The 17,963-nt window shown below is 41.0% G+C and overlaps 1 protein-coding gene across 10 annotated transcripts in view; it reads left to right on the forward strand.

Moving 5' to 3' along the window:
• The window catches only part of naca (nascent polypeptide associated complex subunit alpha), a 22,008-nt gene extending 6,418 nt beyond the window's left edge, over positions 1 to 15,590 (forward strand). Inside the window, exons 2-13 of one of the 10 annotated variants that reach the window (XM_031895879.1) lie at positions 74 to 145; positions 1,414 to 1,569; positions 3,269 to 3,438; positions 4,555 to 5,059; positions 6,871 to 6,939; positions 7,765 to 8,103; positions 10,234 to 10,316; positions 12,514 to 12,591; positions 13,419 to 13,565; positions 13,656 to 13,784; positions 14,140 to 14,262; positions 15,467 to 15,590. In XM_031895879.1, the coding sequence (XP_031751739.1) occupies positions 76 to 145; positions 1,414 to 1,569; positions 3,269 to 3,438; positions 4,555 to 5,059; positions 6,871 to 6,939; positions 7,765 to 8,103; positions 10,234 to 10,316; positions 12,514 to 12,591; positions 13,419 to 13,565; positions 13,656 to 13,784; positions 14,140 to 14,262; positions 15,467 to 15,481 (1,884 nt within the window). In that variant the 5' untranslated portion in view covers positions 74 to 75 and the 3' untranslated portion in view covers positions 15,482 to 15,590. Of the gene's footprint in view, positions 1 to 73; positions 146 to 1,413; positions 1,570 to 3,268; positions 3,463 to 3,553; positions 5,060 to 6,870; positions 6,940 to 7,764; positions 8,104 to 10,233; positions 10,317 to 12,513; positions 12,592 to 13,418; positions 13,566 to 13,655; positions 13,785 to 14,139; positions 14,263 to 15,466 lie in introns of those variants that run through there. The other 9 variants (XM_031895880.1, XM_012956786.2, XM_012956787.2 and 6 more) reach the window with 9 other exon arrangements.
• The last annotated feature ends 2,373 nt before the right edge of the window (positions 15,591 to 17,963 follow it).

A 17,963-nucleotide genomic window follows, 5' to 3' on the forward strand; every position in this document is an offset into this window, starting at 1 on the left:
ATCACTTTGTTATATTCCCTCATTTGTATAATGTTTCTATGAAAATCTCTAAATTTTTTTTCTCCCCCTAAAGAAATGCCTGGTGAAGCCACAGAAACTGTCCCAGCTGCAGAGCAAGAACTGCACCAGCCCCAGGCTGAGACTGGTGAGTTCTGTATGATTTCTATGTATTTACAGTACTTAATATCATCCACTCCTACGGACAATAGGCACATGAAATTGGAAACTACCCAGCCTCGAGCACCAAATGGAACATTTCAGATTTCGTTAAAAGTATTTCTATAGATCTGAGGAGTGGATGAGATAAATGAGTGGAAATGTCACTGTGGGAAATGGGGAAGCTTGAGAAAAACTACTGGTGCTGTTATATTTTTCCTGTCTTTTGTTAAATCTAACACATGCTTTGCTGTGGTTCCTTGCACATTTGTTGAATTAACCTTGTGCTGTGGCTTTTCTGAAGCAAATTTTGCTCAGGTTTGTACATAATTATGTTAGGTTTTTTTTATAGCCATGTATGGCTATAGACTGAAGAACATTTAATTCCATACCTAATCATCTTTCTGTTCCATACATTTTAAGATTTATAGGTCTTTTTCCAGACCTGTTTGTTCCTCAGACAGCTGTTTTTAAGAAAACAAATGTGTCCCTAGCAGGTGGCCTGGTTTTCAGCAGTAGTGTAACAGCACAGCCTCAGTTAGGGGCTGAATTTACATACACCTGTGCTAGAGGTTTGCCAGCTGGTTATCTGCTGTTTGGCGCACAAAATAGGGCAAATTAAAAAGTATTTCTACCTGCCTCCAGTTTTCTGGACTGTTAGAGAATTCCTACAATAGGGTTACCTGAACACTTGTAATAAATGCTGCCTTTGAAGTAAATTGCAATCAGTGCAGCCCTTCTGGCTGGATTTTCTAGATGCTTGCCTGAATTTGTAGTTTGGTAACCCTATTCTACAGTACAGACTATACACATAGGTATCCATTCTTTAATGCTGATGCAGATAAGCTTCATGCTACCTGCTAACATGGAATGCTTATCAGATCTCTATAGTGCTTTATTACTAGATGTGTGGCTTCTGTCTTGAGAGGGTGATAACACCACTGGATGCATAGCTTACAGGTGTAATTCACTTTGTTATTCTTAACAAAATGTGGTTGTTGTACCAATTCGTTAACCGTTATTATGGCATGAAGAGATTACATGAACACATTTCTGAGACTTGTCACAGTTAACAAAAAATTGGACTCTTAAAATGGGTTTTTATATCCTCACTGTTCACCCTCTGTAATCTCAGTGTTCTGGTATCCACTTGTGTGTCTCTTTACCACTAGGACTCTTGCGTGTTTACAAGCATGTGGTTGTGGGACTAACAGATGGATTTTCAAGTTACATATTAAAATGCTCATAATGTTACAGCACCGTCTCCCTCTGCCCCTGGGGCAGAGGCTGCTGCACCCACAGAAGGGGCAGTGGCAGCTGAGGCGAAAAAAACTGTCACCCCGAATGCCAAGGTGGCAAGTGAGGCTTCTCAGACAGATGCAGCAAAGGCTGAAGCCGCTGGGGACTCGTCAGGTAGGTATCACAAAATGGGTGTGAAAGATATAAACAAGATCTGGCAGTGTAGCCTTAATGTTTCTGCCAAAGTGTTATATGCATTCTCTTTTACATTGTGATGAAATCCTTTAAGCTTAAATATACTGTTTTAAAATTTTTACTTTCTGCACCCTTCGACATTTCTGCTTATATCTGTATACATAGTCATAGTCAGACTGTCTTTAATAGGGTGTCACTTGTACAACATGTTATAGGGTGTACTTGTACAACATGTTATCTGTAGCTCACCATTTTCTTTAGTATTGTATAGATGTCACTTTGAGATAAAGTTCTTTAGCTATCCATCTGTCATTCAAAATGTTTATCCGAAGTTGTTTGGGTTTTATTATGCTTTATGACCTCTAAAATTCTTGGGATTAAGTCAATACATCAGAGGAATAGGAGCATGACAACTGATTGGTGTCTGCTAGTCTAAGTGCAGCAAAAAGTGTCAAGGCAGCACATTATTTGTGTAACACAAGCATACCTTTTCATGCAATCTACTGATCTGTGCAAAATGCCTTTTCATTCAAAAACAAACGTTTTACGGTGGGGAAATTGATGACAAATTTACTTTGGAATTCTACCGAGTTACATATAGTAGTACGGTTAGATATGTATGAAACATCTCTTAATATTGTAGGCCAGCTGCACACAGCATATATACCGCCAACATAATTTAGCTAGCAGAGAAGTGCTGAAAACTCCAAATTTGCCTCCCTTTTATTTGAATTTGAAGCATGTGACCGCAAGAGTAGTAATGTCATTCAGCATGAAAATGCTTGAGTGTTTTCAGGCTGAAAGTCAATGCTGGCACATTTTTCCAATTTAATTGGGATTTGTGGTTTCAGGGGCTATGCTGATAGTGAATAAGATCTGTGTGTACTTAGCCCTGACACTTCCACCCAGTAGGATTCACATAACAAGAGTAGATTTTATTTTTACATTTTTTTGTTTAATAATTGTGTAAAATTTTCTAAAACTGTTCAGTTTATCACCGTTAAAAGGTTACATTTAACAGTTCTTCATTGTACCTTAATTTTGTGTATAAAGCCAAACAAAACAGATCTAAATACAGCGTAGTTTTTACAACTCTCATCATGATATAGTATATCTTCTTTACATGTACAATACTTTTTTTTTGAGTTTTATGCCAGAGGAACTTGTCAGAACTTTGCTTTCATTGGGCATACTGTTGTTTTAAGTCGTTCATTGATAACTGTTGTGGGTTACAACTCCAAAGTAGAATTGACACAATATTTGTAAATTCCTACTTCTGTCAGTGTCCAAATGAGAGAAACTTGCATATTTGCGTTCTGCTCAGATTTGCACATGCTGTATTGTTTTTTTTGTTTTATCACATTGCTAGTTATATACAAAATTAGTAATGAGTAACTAAGTGGATTTTAATACCTTTTAATACCAAGGCTCTTTTTTAATATTGAGAAATTTGTGAGCAAAAGTAAGTATAATCTATCCCAAGTGCTAGATCCTCTTCCTTTAGTACTCCTCTTAAACTTCATGTCCTGGCTATAATGGCTACTAGTCTTTTACTTCTAATAGTGTGCTATTGTGCTGAAATCTACTTGGTAAGAAGAAAATGATGTCCTCTTTTACTTCTTGTATTACTCTTGATATGTCTTTATTTTTTCCTTTCTTTCTTTTGATAAAATATCAGACTCCAAACAAGGAGTCACAAAAAAGAAATCTTCAGAGCCTAGCAAACCTGGAAAAGTAAAGGGGAAATCTTCAGAACATAGCCTCAAATCTAGAGAGAGAAAAGTGTCAGAGTCCAGCCCCAAGCACGGAAAGGCTAAAGCTTCAGAGCCCAGCCCCAAGCCTGCAGAGGCTAAAGCTTCAGAGCCCAGCCCAGCCTCAAGGCTAAGCTCAGTCAGCCAAGCCGGAGGCTAAAGCTTCAGAGCCCCAGCCTGCAGGCTAACTCAGAGCCAGCCCAGCTGCAGAGGCTAAAGCTTCAGAGCCCAGCCCCAAGCACGGAAAGGCTAAAGCTTCAGAGCCCAGCCCCAAGCCCGCAGAGGCTAAGTCTTCAGAGCCCAGCCCCAAGCCCGCAGAGGCTAAGTCTTCAGAGCCCAGCCCCAAGCCCGCAGAGGCTAAGTCTTCAGAGCCCAGCCCCAAGCCCGCAGAGGCTAAGTCTTCAGAGCCCAGCCCCAAGCCCGCAGAGGCTAAGTCTTCAGAGCCCAGCCCCAAGCCCGCAGAGGCTAAGTCTTCAGAGCCCAGCCCCAAGCCCGCAGAGGCTAAGTCTTCAGAGCCCAGCCCCAAGCCCGCAGAGGCTAAGTCTTCAGAGCCCAGCCCCAAGCCCGCAGAGGCTAAGTCTTCAGAGCCCAGCCCCAAGCACGGAAAGGCTAAGTCTTCAGAGCCCAGCCCCAAGCCCGCAGAGGCTAAGTCTTCAGAGCCCAGCCCCAAGCCCGCAGAGGCTAAGTCTTCAGAGCCCAGCCCCAAGCCCGCAGAGGCTAAGTCTTCAGAGCCCAGCCCCAAGCCCGCAGAGGCTAAGTCTTCAGAGCCCAGCCCCAAGCCCGCAGAGGCTAAGTCTTCAGAGCCCAGCCCCAAGCCCGCAGAGGCTAAAGCTTCAGAGCCCAGCCCCAAGTTGGCAAAGGCTCCAGAGCCTAGCCTGAAGCCAGCAGAGGTTAAAGCTCCAGAGCCCAGCCCCAAGCCAGCAGAGGTTAAAGCTCCAGAGCCCAGCCCCAAGCCAGCAGAGGTTAAAGCTCCAGAGCCCAGCCCCAAGCCCGCAAAGGTGAAAGCTTCAGAGCCCAGACCCAAGCCCGCAAAGGTGAAAGCTTCAGAGCCCAGACCCAAGCCCGCAGAGGTGAAAGCTTCAGAGCCCAGCCCCAAGCCCGCAGAGGTGAAAGCTCAGAGCCCAGCCCCAAGCCAGCAGAGGTGAAAGCTCCAGAGCCCAGCCCCAAGCCAGCAGAGGTTAAAGCTCCAGAGCCCAGCCCCAAGCCCGCAGAGGCTAAAGCTTCAGAGCCCAGCCCCAAGCCCGCAGAGGCTAAAGCTTCAGAGCCCAGCCCCAAGCCCGCAGAGGCGAAAGCTTCAGAGCCCAGCCCCAAGCCCGCAGAGGCTAAAGCTTCAGAGCCCAGCCCCAAGCCCGCAGAGGCTAAAGCTTCAGAGCCCAGCCCCAAGCCCGCAGAGGCTAAAGCTTCAGAGCCCAGCCCCAAGCCCGCAGAGGCTAAAGCTTCAGAGCCCAGCCCCAAGCCCGCAGAGGCTAAAGCTTCAGAGCCCAGCCCCAAGCCCGCAGAGGCTAAAGCTTCAGAGCCCAGCCCCAAGCCCGCTAAGGCTCCAGAGCCCAGCCCCAAGCCCGCCGAGGCTAAGGCTCCAGAGCCCAGCCCCAAGACTGCAGATGTAAAAGTATCAAAAGCTGTCCCCAAACTTGGAGAAAAGAAAGAGAGAGCTGCAGGGGCTAGCCCTAAACCAAGTTCTGCTCCGTCTCCGACTGACAGCACTTCCCAAGGAGCAGGTAGTCTGTGTGAACCCATTGTTTTTTTAACCTCGCATCTTATGGACATTAAAGTGCATGGAAGCTTTTACTACGGATGTGAAGTAATTAAAACATGCATGAGAGTACTGTGTCTGTGCATGTTTTCAACCTTAGTGACATCTTCCATAGTCTGCTAGTAGTGCCTTACCTGCATTGCGCTCTGGCACGCATGAGACTTCTTACAGTAAATGCCAAATAAATCTCTAGTTGCCTGTGTCATAGCCTAAATATCCAGTGTGGATTATGATCTTTCTCCAGATATTGAATGCTGAGAAACCATTCCTTTTGTGGATCAAATATTAACACCATCATATATTTACCTAGTAATTTTCTCCAGTCTTGGCATTCATAAAATATGTAGATGTGTGCATACCTAATTGTGTACCTAATGGGCATCATGTTGGCTAAGTGAGTAGCACTTCTGCCTTGTGGCGCTGAGGTCCTGAGTTTGGCCTGGGCACTAGCTGTAAGGAGTCTGCATTTTATCCCATGCCCACATAGGTTTGTGCTGGGTAATCAGGTTTCCTGTTTTACCCCAGAAGTTTGTTTATTGGTTCCTGATAAAATTGATCCTAACTTTAGATTGTAAGCTCCACTGGGGCAGGGGACCAAAGTGAATAATCTGCACAGTGCCGTGTAGGTCTGTTCTGGGGGGGGGGGGAGGAAACATGAATGAGCAATATCTAGATATTGTGCGTGTTTCAACTAAGCTCAGTCTCTACACATCATGGTAGATGTCAAGATTTGTATGTGTAGGATCATTTTTGGAAAGTGCACACAGCACTATACATTGTTGCTGTATTATATTAAAAAATCCACTTATACTTCTGATTTTTATTCATTAAAGATAAGTCTTGAACTTCAGTTTGGGGAAGAATAGAGGTGGACTACAATTCTCAGCATTTACTAAGGGTTGTTGTCCTTCAGCATTAGGAGACCCAAGGTTAGGAAATGTGGTGGTTAGGAAAGGTGTAAGCCTCATGTATACAGGTCAGACTATTTACCTTAAAATTCAACTCTGGAGTCCTTTGTTCATCTTAAAGGGCTTTTTAAATTTTGAATCATCCCTCTGCTGATCATTTACTTCTGCACAGGCCCTGTGCTGAGGTTTGGGGCCACTACAGTCACTTTTTTACTTATATGATGTTACGCATAGTACTGGCAGCAGACTCCTATTGGTTGTGTCTCCTGTCAGTCTGGCATTGCTTCCTATGCCTGTGACTGCTGCAAATCTTAACATAACAATATGTTAGATTTGTGATGTGATGATGAGCCTATGCCATTGCAAGGGAGAAATTAACCAATCACTTTTAAATTCATGCAACTGGTTAGCGTGCACAAGCAACCAATGAATTGGTCCAATAGAATAAAATTAAGTGCAAAGCTGTGATGGATGTGATGATGTAAGCATATAGGAAGTTCTCAGTAGGGTCAAGGTTCAAAATAGGCCACTCCCATCCCTTCAGAAAACTGATCAGACAGAAGGACTGATTTAAGAGGTATGAAAAGTAGCTTTTATAGTGGCCTTTTTTCTTTATGGAAAATGGATTTTCTGAAACGCCGAGAGCATTGTTGGTGGTTTAATAAGGTTTGGACATTGGTGAACAACCCCTTTAAGAGCTGGCAGAGACCAGTCAGAGAAGTTGGCCTTTTCCTTGTATGTGAGTGTGTATTCGGTGAGTTTGCCTGGCATGTATGTGTTCCTTTTATGATACCATTTACCTAGCGGCATGTCTGGAAGGTGTCAGTTTATATATATATTCAGTAACGGCGGTAACTCTCTCTCTCAGCTCCAGAATCCATTTCATCTGCTGCTGTAGCAGCGCCTAGCCTTCCTGTTGCTGAGGTGCAGAGCCCAGGTACTTTCCAAGTGCTCACGTTTATGTGCGTGTTTAACAAATGTGTTCTATTTTCACTAAATACGCATTTGCAGCATTTTATTCTGTGATGCATGCGTAGATGAGCCCACCAGCTGCTGGCAAAGAGTTAATACAGAAGCCTTGTTTCCTGGAGGGATATGCATGAAACTTGTCACTATAATATCACTATTATATCAGCTATAAAAAGAATGCAGTTAATTGAGTGGCACAACTGATGCTTTGGTCTGATTCTACGGTTAATAAGCTTTAGTTGCTAGCCCACCCTAATAAACTATTGGCAGGTAACACATTCTGGCTGCAAGGTCTTTGACAGCAGGCACTGTAGATTTTACAGTGTACCACAGCTAAGAGCTGAAGACTTTTGAAAATTCATATCAAACATGAGATTAAATAAGACATTTTATCTGGGCCTACATTTTCTGCAACTACTGCCTTGTCTGATTAGCCACCTGAGGCTGATGCTCTTTCTTTTCCCCCTAAGCCTATTGTACTCCTGTTTCTCATGAGATTCAGGCTAACAAGACCCAACTGATGGTTGCACCCTGTGTGTAAAACCTCGCAGCTGCACATGTGTATTTAAGCTGAACCTGTCCTACCAGACTGCACAGCACATCCTGATAGGATTTTGCCTGAAATATCCAGTGAATCAGCTTTAATATTATGATGAACATAAGTCTATTCTGACTGACATTCTACTTCCTGCTCTTGTCTGCATGTGTTGCACCAGCACTGTAGGTAATTTGACCTCATCTGTTAAACTTTCATTTATGTTGCTCCTAATAACTTTTCTTCTCCTTCTTTTAGCAAATAAAAGTGAGGGCCTCTCCCCTCAGCCTGCTGCAGAGCTAAGTGCCCAAAGCCCTGCAAAAGTGCTAACTCCTTCCCAGTCTTTGCCAACTCCGGAGCCTGTTTCTTCTGCCCAGCCTGATTCTGTTTCCCCACCCCTTGCCCCCAAAACATCCTCCACTGTATTACCATCGGCACCTTTGCCTCTTACTGTGGAAGAGGACGAAATGCCACCTCTGATCCCCCCAGAAGCTCCACCTCAAGAACATGCCTTCCATCCAGTCATGGTGGACTTTGGGTCCCCTAAAGTGGTGCAAACTCCACCAGTCAAGGAGGCTGTGTTGAAGAATGATAAGGGTATTTAGCTTGGTGTTCACTTAACTGTGTGCAGTGAAATAACACTTTGATACCATTTAGAATACAATTAACTTATTAACATCTGAGTAGGTAGGTAGGTTTCGCTTAGCGTGGATTAAACTCTACAGTGCTTCATTAGTCACATGCTTGGTGGGACAGAGTCTCTACAGTTTCAGAAAAAATTGCAGGTGCCTCCGCAGTAGTATGGGACATGTTATACAGGATGTTAGGGACCTGGGTGTTTATGGACAATACGAAAAGTCTACTAAAGTCATTTAAAGTAAATAAAAAACCTAGTGGGATAATTTTGCTACCAATATGGATCTCTGCATTAATAAAAAAAAAACATAATTCCAAGCAACATTCCAATGTGAATTTATTGAAAATTTCTAGTGCTTTAAAATGTATTTGTAAATGTAATTGCTATTGAAAGAAGCATTTGCTGAACTCCTGGTTGTTACTTTTTAAACAATGATGCAAAAGTCAGTCTCCTCCAGCAAGACAGGTCTGTCATTTTGCTGGCTTGTGTTACATTGTTTGAAATGCCAGAGCCAACACTACTTCTAATAGCAATTATATATACAAATAAGTCAAAAACCATTGCAAATTTGTAATGAAGTATATTGCAAAGTTGCTTAAAATTGTTTTCTTTTATTAGCAAAAAATATCTTGCGTTGATGTGTCCTTTGAGTACAAGGTACTGTTTTACAGTGACAAAGGAAATAATTTCTACAAACAAATTATTTGATTAAAATGGCCTTTATGTGATATAGTCTTCCCATAATTGTGAGCTTTCTGGATAACGTTTTTGGATAATGAATCCCACACCTTTTATTTCATTCAGTTGGAAGAATTGCTCTTTGTGGACAGACATCTATCATCTTGTCAACTACTAATCACATGAGACCAGACACTAAATTTAGGCACAGTCAGCTTTATGAATCCTAAACCCCCCAAAATTTGGTCCCAATAACTAACTTCTCCCTTTCTAGGAAATTCTGTGTCTTGTGGGGACTGAACCCCCTCTGAGAGCATCATTTTTTGTGGCCCCATGTTGAGGTCTGTTCTATTCAACTGAATGCTGCGTAATGGTTTTACTGAGGCTGGCTCTGCTACTCTGTGCCTTATTGCTTACCATATGTCATAAACAGAGCTATGATTAGCACGTGACAGTGACGTGACTGGGGGCAGTATTGGCCCTTAGATGAAATGAAATACTGACCGTTCTTAAAATTCCATGTACCTTTTTATTTTCTACACATGCACTGTATGAATAAAGTTTATTCTTTCACATCATAACACAATTCTGAAATATGGGTCACTATAAATGCTCAGAAAACTAACTTTACTAAGTACAGCTATATTTGTTCACCAGTAGTATGCCTACCTCTAGTCATCTGTAATGATAATGGGGGTGGGGTCTGTGTGATTTTGTGTTCTAATCTTTGCTTTAAATATTTTTGTTGTGCTTGTTATTTTGTTTGTGCTTGTTTATCTGTAATTGTTTATATTGGCTGTAGAAACTGCAGCAAAGCCATAAAGTGATTGGTGGTTTTGGGAAAGGTTTTTAAAAGAAATGTAATCTGCCTGGCTATCCAAAAGCTGGATATGAGAAAGATTTCACAGTCAACAGTACTAGATCTTAAGTTTGATTATCAAAAATGTAATCTCTCTGAGTTTTTGTTTTAGAAATTGTGTAACTTAAAATAAACTCAACAAACGAGCATATTGCTTGGTTAGCCTCTTTTGTGCATTTTGCTTCTAGAGGTGATGAGGGAGTTCACAAGACAACCTTATTGCATTTTGTACTGCCCCGGACCCTTCTGCAGTGAAAATGCAATGTTTTAGGGAAAGCTACATTGAAGTGGAGATTGACAAACCTTTTCTGGTGTAAACAGAACTGTGCAGTGCCTGTGGGGATCCTTCTGCTTTTCTCTGCATTAAAGGAACACACAGTGACACGTGGGGATTCCTCATCTGAAAACTATGGCCATGCTGCTTTGGGATGTTCTCTTAAGCTCTAAAGCTTAAGTTTGTTGTTGATGTTTAAATTGGCTTTACTTTGTCATGCAGAACCTAATGCTTAATGAAGTGATCATATCCGTTTCATATAATATAATTGTATGACAGGGTCTGGAACAGAGTCAGACAGTGATGACTCCCCACCTGAGCTGGAACAAGACTCCACACAAACCACCACACAGCAGGCACAGGTATGTCTGTTCTATGTACTTCAGCTGCTTTATGCTTGCTTGCCCTTATCTTTCATTATATAAGCATGATTTAGCACTGCATTACATTATTCACAATTTTAAAATGTGAATTTTTAGTTGCATGGCATCTTAATGACTATATTTCCATAGGCCAAGGTTGCTTTTTGCTATTTGCATTCCCTCATAGTATCCCAGCTCTGTGTATACTACCCAAGAAAAAATGGCAGGATAAATGGCCATTTCAAGTAAAATACCACCCAAAACACCCTGTGGAATAAATGTATTTCCACATTCATGTATAATACTCCAGAACACAGAAAGGGGTTGTTCCCCTTTAAATTAACTTTTAATGTGTTGTAGAGTGTGATATCCTGAGACAGTTTGCAATTGGTCTTCATTTTTTATTTGTGGCTTTTGAATTATTTAGGTTTTTATTCAGCAGCTATCTGGTTGCTAGGGTCCATTTTAACCTAGCAACCAGGCAGTGAAAACTGGAAAATAGGAAAGGGCCTGAATTGAAAGCCAAGTAATAAAGGAACTATAAAAGTAACAATAAAATTAGAGCTTCACAGAGCAATAGTGTTTGGCTGCTGGGGTCTGTGACCCCGAGTTGAAAAGTTCTTAAGAATTGGCCATTCTTTAGCAAACTAAAAGTTAACTTAAAGGTAAACCACCCCTTTAAGTGCAGTGCAAATTTCATGTAACACCCAGAATGCATTGCAGGATAAATACAGTGGCAAATATCATGTCCAAGTATGGGACCTGTTATCCAGAATGCTCAGGGCCTGGTGTTTTCCAGATAAAGGATCCAATCCTTTCCATAATTTGGATCTCCATAGCTTAAGTCTATTAAAAAAACTTTTAAACATTCATTATACCCAATGGGATTGTTTTGGATCAAGTACAAGCTACTGTTTTATTACAGAGAAAATGGAAATCACTTTTAAAGATTTGAATTATTTGAATTAAATGGGAGATGGCCTTCCCATAATTTGATATCCGGTTTCCGGATAACAGATCTCATACCTGTATAATAACCCAGAACACATGGGAGGATAAATGCTGTCTCACCTTGATGTATAATATTTCATTATAATGAAGACCAATTGCAAACTGTCTCGGGAATGCAGTGGTGTTGGTTTTGAAGGCTCCCAATCCTTTACTAACATCTGTCCATGCCTATTTCCTGTGAGCTCTCTGTACAGCTGCTGTTATAGAGCAGTTCTAAAAACTTTAAGCCATGAAAGAGGTTACATGTAATATGCTTCATGTTTCCTGGGCATAAGAAGCAAAAGAGACCTTTTTGTCATATTTATAGCATTGAGCTGTGACAGCACAAATTTCATGTAGTGAAGTTTCTTCATTTGTATATATTCTATTCTTTCCCATATCACTCATATAAGCATGCCGTACACAGAAAGATCTGCCAGCAGGGCAATGCTACCCTTTCATGCATCTCTGGCAGATGCAGTCATCCATGTCATGGGCCAAATCTGGCTCATCCACTCATGTAGAGCCATGGCACATGGGAATATTTGGGTGGTTTAAGAACTGCTTTTAGTAGCCCATGCGAGTTATAGTAGCCACATAGACTTGAAAACAAATCACCTTACAAACTCTTTTGTTAGTAATCTGGAAAGGCATATAGTGATGGGGTTCCAAGCTACTGTCCAAGGCAAGTGCTTGTGTCACCTAAGGCTGTGCTGTTTTGTGTTACCTTAAAAGGATTCTGTGATGATTTTTATGGTATATTTTTTACTATATAACCCTGTCCCCTTTGCAAGTAATTCACTACCATTTAACATTTTATTCTTGAACCAACAAATGTATTTTTCTTAGTTATAATATTGGTGTGTAGGTGCCATCTCAGTGCATTGTGCCTGAGTCTGAGCTTTCAGAAAGAGCCAGCGCTACACATTAGAACTGCTTTCAGGTAACCTATTGTTTCTTCAACTCCCATGTAACTGGTGGAGTCCCAAGCTGGACTTGGATTTCTTACTATCAAGTGCGCAGCAGTAAAGTGTGACTAACGTTTATCAGAGCATGGGCACCTGGGAAACTAGGAATATGAGAGTAGCCCCATGTGAAATTTTAGCCTGAGTGGGTGCATAAAAGGAATGTTCATAGATTAAAGACTCGTTCTACTACATTATTCCCCTACTAACTGCATTTTTTTTTTTTTTGCCTATATTAACAGCTTGCAGCAGCTGCAGAGATAGATGAAGAACCAGTAAGCAAAGCAAAACAGAGCAGGAGTGAAAAGAAAGCAAGAAAGGTAAATGATATATTTGTGTATGTGCTGTGTAAATGTATGCGTGTGTGCCTCACAGAGCACCATGAGTCTGACACCTTTCTGAGCCTCACAGTTATGGAACACTTTATAATTTATAACAAGGTCATCCTCTACATTTCATTTGAGAATTGTGACTTAGCTTATTGTTTCCACTTATGCACATATTGTATTTTTTTGTGCAGTTCCAATTTTTACTACAATATTGTAGTCCTTCCTGCTAGTGTAACTAAATGACTTTGTATCTTTTCCTAATTACAGATCTGTAACTACTGTATCATGTGATTAACATTTAGGCTAATAAAAACACAATGTTTATCCACCACCATTTCAGTGGACAAATGCAGGGACAAAAACTGCATGTCATAAAGCATGAAGGGCAGTTCCCATTCATGTCAGTAATACGAGGCACAGGACTGTCAAAAACTGTAGAGTTAACAAATAAAATAATCTTCATATTCTTGGGGAGGGGGGTATATAGGGCTGTGAGATAAAAACACTTCAGTCAAAGAGACTGCACGATTTGTTACTTCTAAAACAGGGTGCACATTTATAGTTAGAGCTATGTAAGTATTTGTAGGAGGAGTAAGTTTCACATTTAACATTTCCATTAAAACTGCCTGTAGTGAACAAGTGAGCAGGGGGTATAACAGTCTGGTGTAAAATAACATATTTGTATCCAAATACTTTACAAGAGTTTTGCTGTTTCAGGCGAAAGTTGTTCTTTTTTCTTTCTCTATTTAAGTAAACATACATGAATATTACATCTGCTCCTTTGAAGAAAATGACCCACTCTTTCTAATTGATTTCAGGCTATGTCTAAGTTGGGGCTTCGCCAGGTCACTGGAGTCACAAGAGTCACCATCAGAAAATCCAAAAACATTCTTTTTGTCATCACAAAACCCGATGTGTACAAGAGCCCGGCATCTGACACTTATATTGTCTTTGGAGAGGCTAAGGTGTGTAGGGTGGGACTTGAGCCTTAAAATAACCACACGTATTGTGGCTTGTGTACTCATGGCCTGTTCACTTCACTTCTTCCCCTGCAGATTGAAGATCTTTCCCAACAAGCCCAGTTAGCAGCTGCAGAAAAGTTCAAGGTACAGGGAGAGGCAGTCTCAAATATCCAAGAAAATACACAGACTCCTACAGTACAGGAAGAGAGCGAAGAAGAAGAGGTAAGAGCACAGCACAATTTTATTTTTTTATTTGATTTTTTGGTTTGTTTCTACCCAGCATTTAATTTTGTTGAAGGGCAGTGTTATTTGATTATGGATTATGCACAAACTATCCACATAACATTAAAAAACCTAATATAGTTTTTTGTTTGTTAATTAAGCTTCATTGATAGTATAGGTGTACCTGTAATGGGATTTAATTGTACTTTTTTAGCCTTAAGAAAATAGTAGGATGCCACTAGATTGTCTTTCATTCAGCCCTCCAGATCTGTCATTAAAGATATCAGATTTTTTATACTGTATTAATAAGTGGGTTTCCTGAATGACTAATTCTGTTAACCACTCTGTTCTGCAGGTTGATGAGACCGGCGTGGAAGTCAAGGACATTGAGCTTGTTATGTCACAGGCTAATGTGTCCAGAGCGAAGGCTGTACGTGCGCTTAAGAATAACAGTAACGACATAGTAAATGCAATCATGGTAAGTACTAAGAGTGTTAAACGCATATACGAATACATGTGATCCTCTTCACATATTCAGTTGTGCATTAAACAGAGTTAGGAAACATCTTGCTGTGTGCAGTTGTAGGGTCTCGTCCTTTTAAAAGGATGTCTTTTGTATTTTTTTTTGCAGTTTACTAGGATTTGTGCCTTGCCACTGTGTATTTATATAAGAATTTCATATACAGTGGAGTTTAAACAGCAAATACAGAAACCTCTAAAACTACTATCCCTTTCACTATCATACTATTACCTTTATTTACTTGTTCTCCCTACTTATACAATTGAAGCCTTGTATTGGTCTCCAAATGCCAAAATGCCTTGCATGTTCTCTGATTAACAGAGCTGTGTATACACCTGGTATGCAAAGCATTATGGGAATTGGAGGAGAGATGAAAGTGATACAATGGAGGTCATTTATTACTGTGCAAGTTTGCGCCTGGGCAGTTACCCTTAGAAACCCCAATTATGAGTTTTTGTTTTTCATAAGCAATGTGCAGGTAGAACAATGAAAGCAAAAATCTAATTGGTTGCCATGAGTTACTAGGTGCAGATATGCCCAGTCTTAAAGGATTAGTAACACTAAAAAATAAAAGAGCTTTAAAGTAATAAATTTATAATGCACTGTTGCCCTGCACTGGTAAAACTGGTGTGTTTGCTACAGTAACACTACTATAATTTATATAATAAGCTGCTGTGTAGCCATGGAGGCAGCCATTCAAGCTGGAAAAAAGGAGAAAAGGCACAGGTTACATAGCAGATAACCGATAAGTTCTGTAGAATACAGTAGTGTTTTATCTGTTATCTGCTAAGTGCCTGTGCCTTTTCTTCTTTGAATGGCTGCCTCCATGGCTACATAGCAGCTTATTTATATAAATTATAGTAGACTTTCTGAAGTAAACACACAACTTTTACCAGTGCAGGGCAGCAGCACATTGTATTTTAGTTACTTTTATACACTTTCATTTTTTGGTGTTACTGTTCCTTTAAGAAATGATCCCCAATGTTTCGATGATATATATGAATATTCAGAGCAAGTACTGCACTGTTTATATCAGAAAGTCTATTCTAAATTCCTATGGAGAATTCATTAGAGCAAAGATACCACCAGGACTTGTATTAGTTTAGTAAATACATTATTTTAATCAATTTTATTTCCCTTTATTTTTTTTGTGCAATATTAGGAGTTGACGATGTGAGTGACCAGAAAATCCCCTTTGGTCTTGAGCATTGGTCGGTGCAGCTGAAATTGAGATTTATACTATTTCTAATGATTTAATAAAGTTGTGGCTTATTGTTGGTGACTTATTTTGAGTAGTTTGCTTTTTTCTTTTTATTGCCCCCTCACAGCTGAGCACAGCCCACCTGACTGGAATGCCTTACACTACCTACAAAGGGAAATTATCTTAACTGGAGGTTTTTAATTCATGTGTAATGGCAGCTGTAGACCGAATCTGGCCTCTGGGGCTACATGGGTTGGGGGCCAGCTGAGGGGAAATTGTTTAGAGCAGGTACACAGGAGTTTCCAGGAAGCTACCAGGGTTGCCTTTTAAAGGATAAAGCTAGAAGGTGGGGGTGCTAGCCAGGATATGAGGGGATTTCTAGGGATTAGCTAATAACGTTGCTGAAGCAAGTCTGCCAGAAGTCCTCAGGATTGGTGCCTGGGATCACATGGTTGGCATCTGGGGGTATACAAAGCTGATGCAGGAGAGCTGATACTGCAAGGGGTTGGACTTGTTGTAAAAGTTTGAGGTATTCTAGTTTTTTTTTTAATTCGAACAAGTTTTCCTTAATAAATAGCGAGCATTTAATATGCAAGTTTTTGATTTAGGAAAACAAACTCTAATTCACAAACTTGAAAACTGATATCAGCCTGTTTCTGTAAGTGTCAGGCTTCCATGTCTCAGAACAACAGCTATCAAATGTGAGTGACCTGGGAAAAGAAACAAGTTGCAGCATGATAGTTGGTGGTGAGGTGGGGATAGAAATCCAAGCAGGTACTGATTTAAAGCCTAATGTACATATATTACAGTTACAGGCATTCTATAGCTCACAAAATCATTGTGTTAGCCCTGTTAAAATGTTTGTATGTATTACTTTATTTATAAAGCGCCACAAGGGTACGCAGCGCTGTACAAGTACAAGGGTTATAATAAATACATATATGTATATATAAGTGCCATGTGGTATCAGACACAGTAGGAAGGAGGTCCCTACCCCGTAGAGCTTACAATCTAAGTGGTTTGGTAACATACAGGCACAACTTGGAAGGTAAGAGTGCACCAGGTATGGGCATTTACCCTTAATTGCAGGACCAGACAAAATAATGTTTTAATGCTCCAGAAGGTAACTGAGTTTTATCTTAAAGAGAGGGAGTGAGTGTTCCCTACGGAGGGATTCAGGGATAGAGTTCCAGAGGTAAGGAGCAGCGAGATAGAAAGGTTTAAGACGAGAGAGCACAGTGGGTGTGGATAGTGTAAAAAGACAGAGGGTGGAGGAGACCACCAGGAAAGTGCAGAGACCAGTGAAAAAATGTAGTGAGGAGCAGAGGAGTGAAGGGCTGTGAATGTTAGCAGAAGGATTTTGTAAGCTATCCTTTGCTTAACAGGCAGCCATGCAAGAGAGCTTAATTGAGGCTGAGCAGGTTCCCTCTTCGGAGAGAGCAGGTGGATCCTGGCAGCAGAGTTGATTGCAGGGGAGAGAGGTGGGAGTCTGGGAGGCCGGTTAGTAGGAGATTGCAGTAATCTAAACAGGAAAGGATAAGGGCATGGAATAGTGTTTTAGCTGTTACTTGTGAAAGAAAGGGGCGCATCTTGGCAATATTGCGGAGGAAAAAGTGGCAGGTTTAGGCAGTGTTGAATTAGCTGCCCAGTCCCTGCTGACAGAACATATTTATTTCAGATGCATGTAGATATCTGTATAGAACTGAAAATAGCCATGCAACATAAATACATTATAGGTGTCCAGTGTTTTGGCAACTTTTGTCTTAAAATTGGAGACTAGAGTTCCCACCTTTTCTAGGAATAATACTGGCCTTCCTATATTTTATATTCATAACATTAACTCTTATTTTCACTAGTCAGGTGGCAACCCTGCCTGGACACCCATATCATACATGCTGCAGGTCCAGAAAGTAATTGGGCCCCAGACTGATAATCTATAGATTCTAGCAAATGCCATAGGGGCTGTGTGGGCCTTTGTATGTTTCAAATGCCAGGACCTATTTTGAATGCCAGTCCAGACCTAAAAATAATCATAGCTGCAGCGAACCCAGAACAGTTATTAGTGTGCATCACCCCTGCAGCAGTATTACTTCTGTGTGCCCCCCCCCATAAACACTACAGTTGCTTTTATTTTACTTCCTTATATGATGTTATGCATAATAGCAGACTTAACTCCTGTTGGCTGTGTCTCCTGTCAGTCTGACAGTGCTGCATATTATAATGTAGCAGTATGTTAGATATGCCAAGTCTTTTTGCCTATGACTTTGCAAGGGAGAAATTAACCTATGGCCTTTCATTTTATGCAACTGGTTAGAGTGGACAAGCAACCAATGAATTGGTCCTATAGGAAAAATGTAAGGGCAAAGCCTGGATGTGATGATGTAAACATATAGGAAGTTCTCAGTGTGTCAGGTTCAAAATAGGCCACTCCCATCCCTTCAGAAAACTTATCACAGAG

This window comes from Xenopus tropicalis, chromosome 2, assembly GCF_000004195.4.
Source record: "Xenopus tropicalis strain Nigerian chromosome 2, UCB_Xtro_10.0, whole genome shotgun sequence".
Classification (NCBI taxonomy): Eukaryota; Metazoa; Chordata; class Amphibia; order Anura; family Pipidae; genus Xenopus; species Xenopus tropicalis.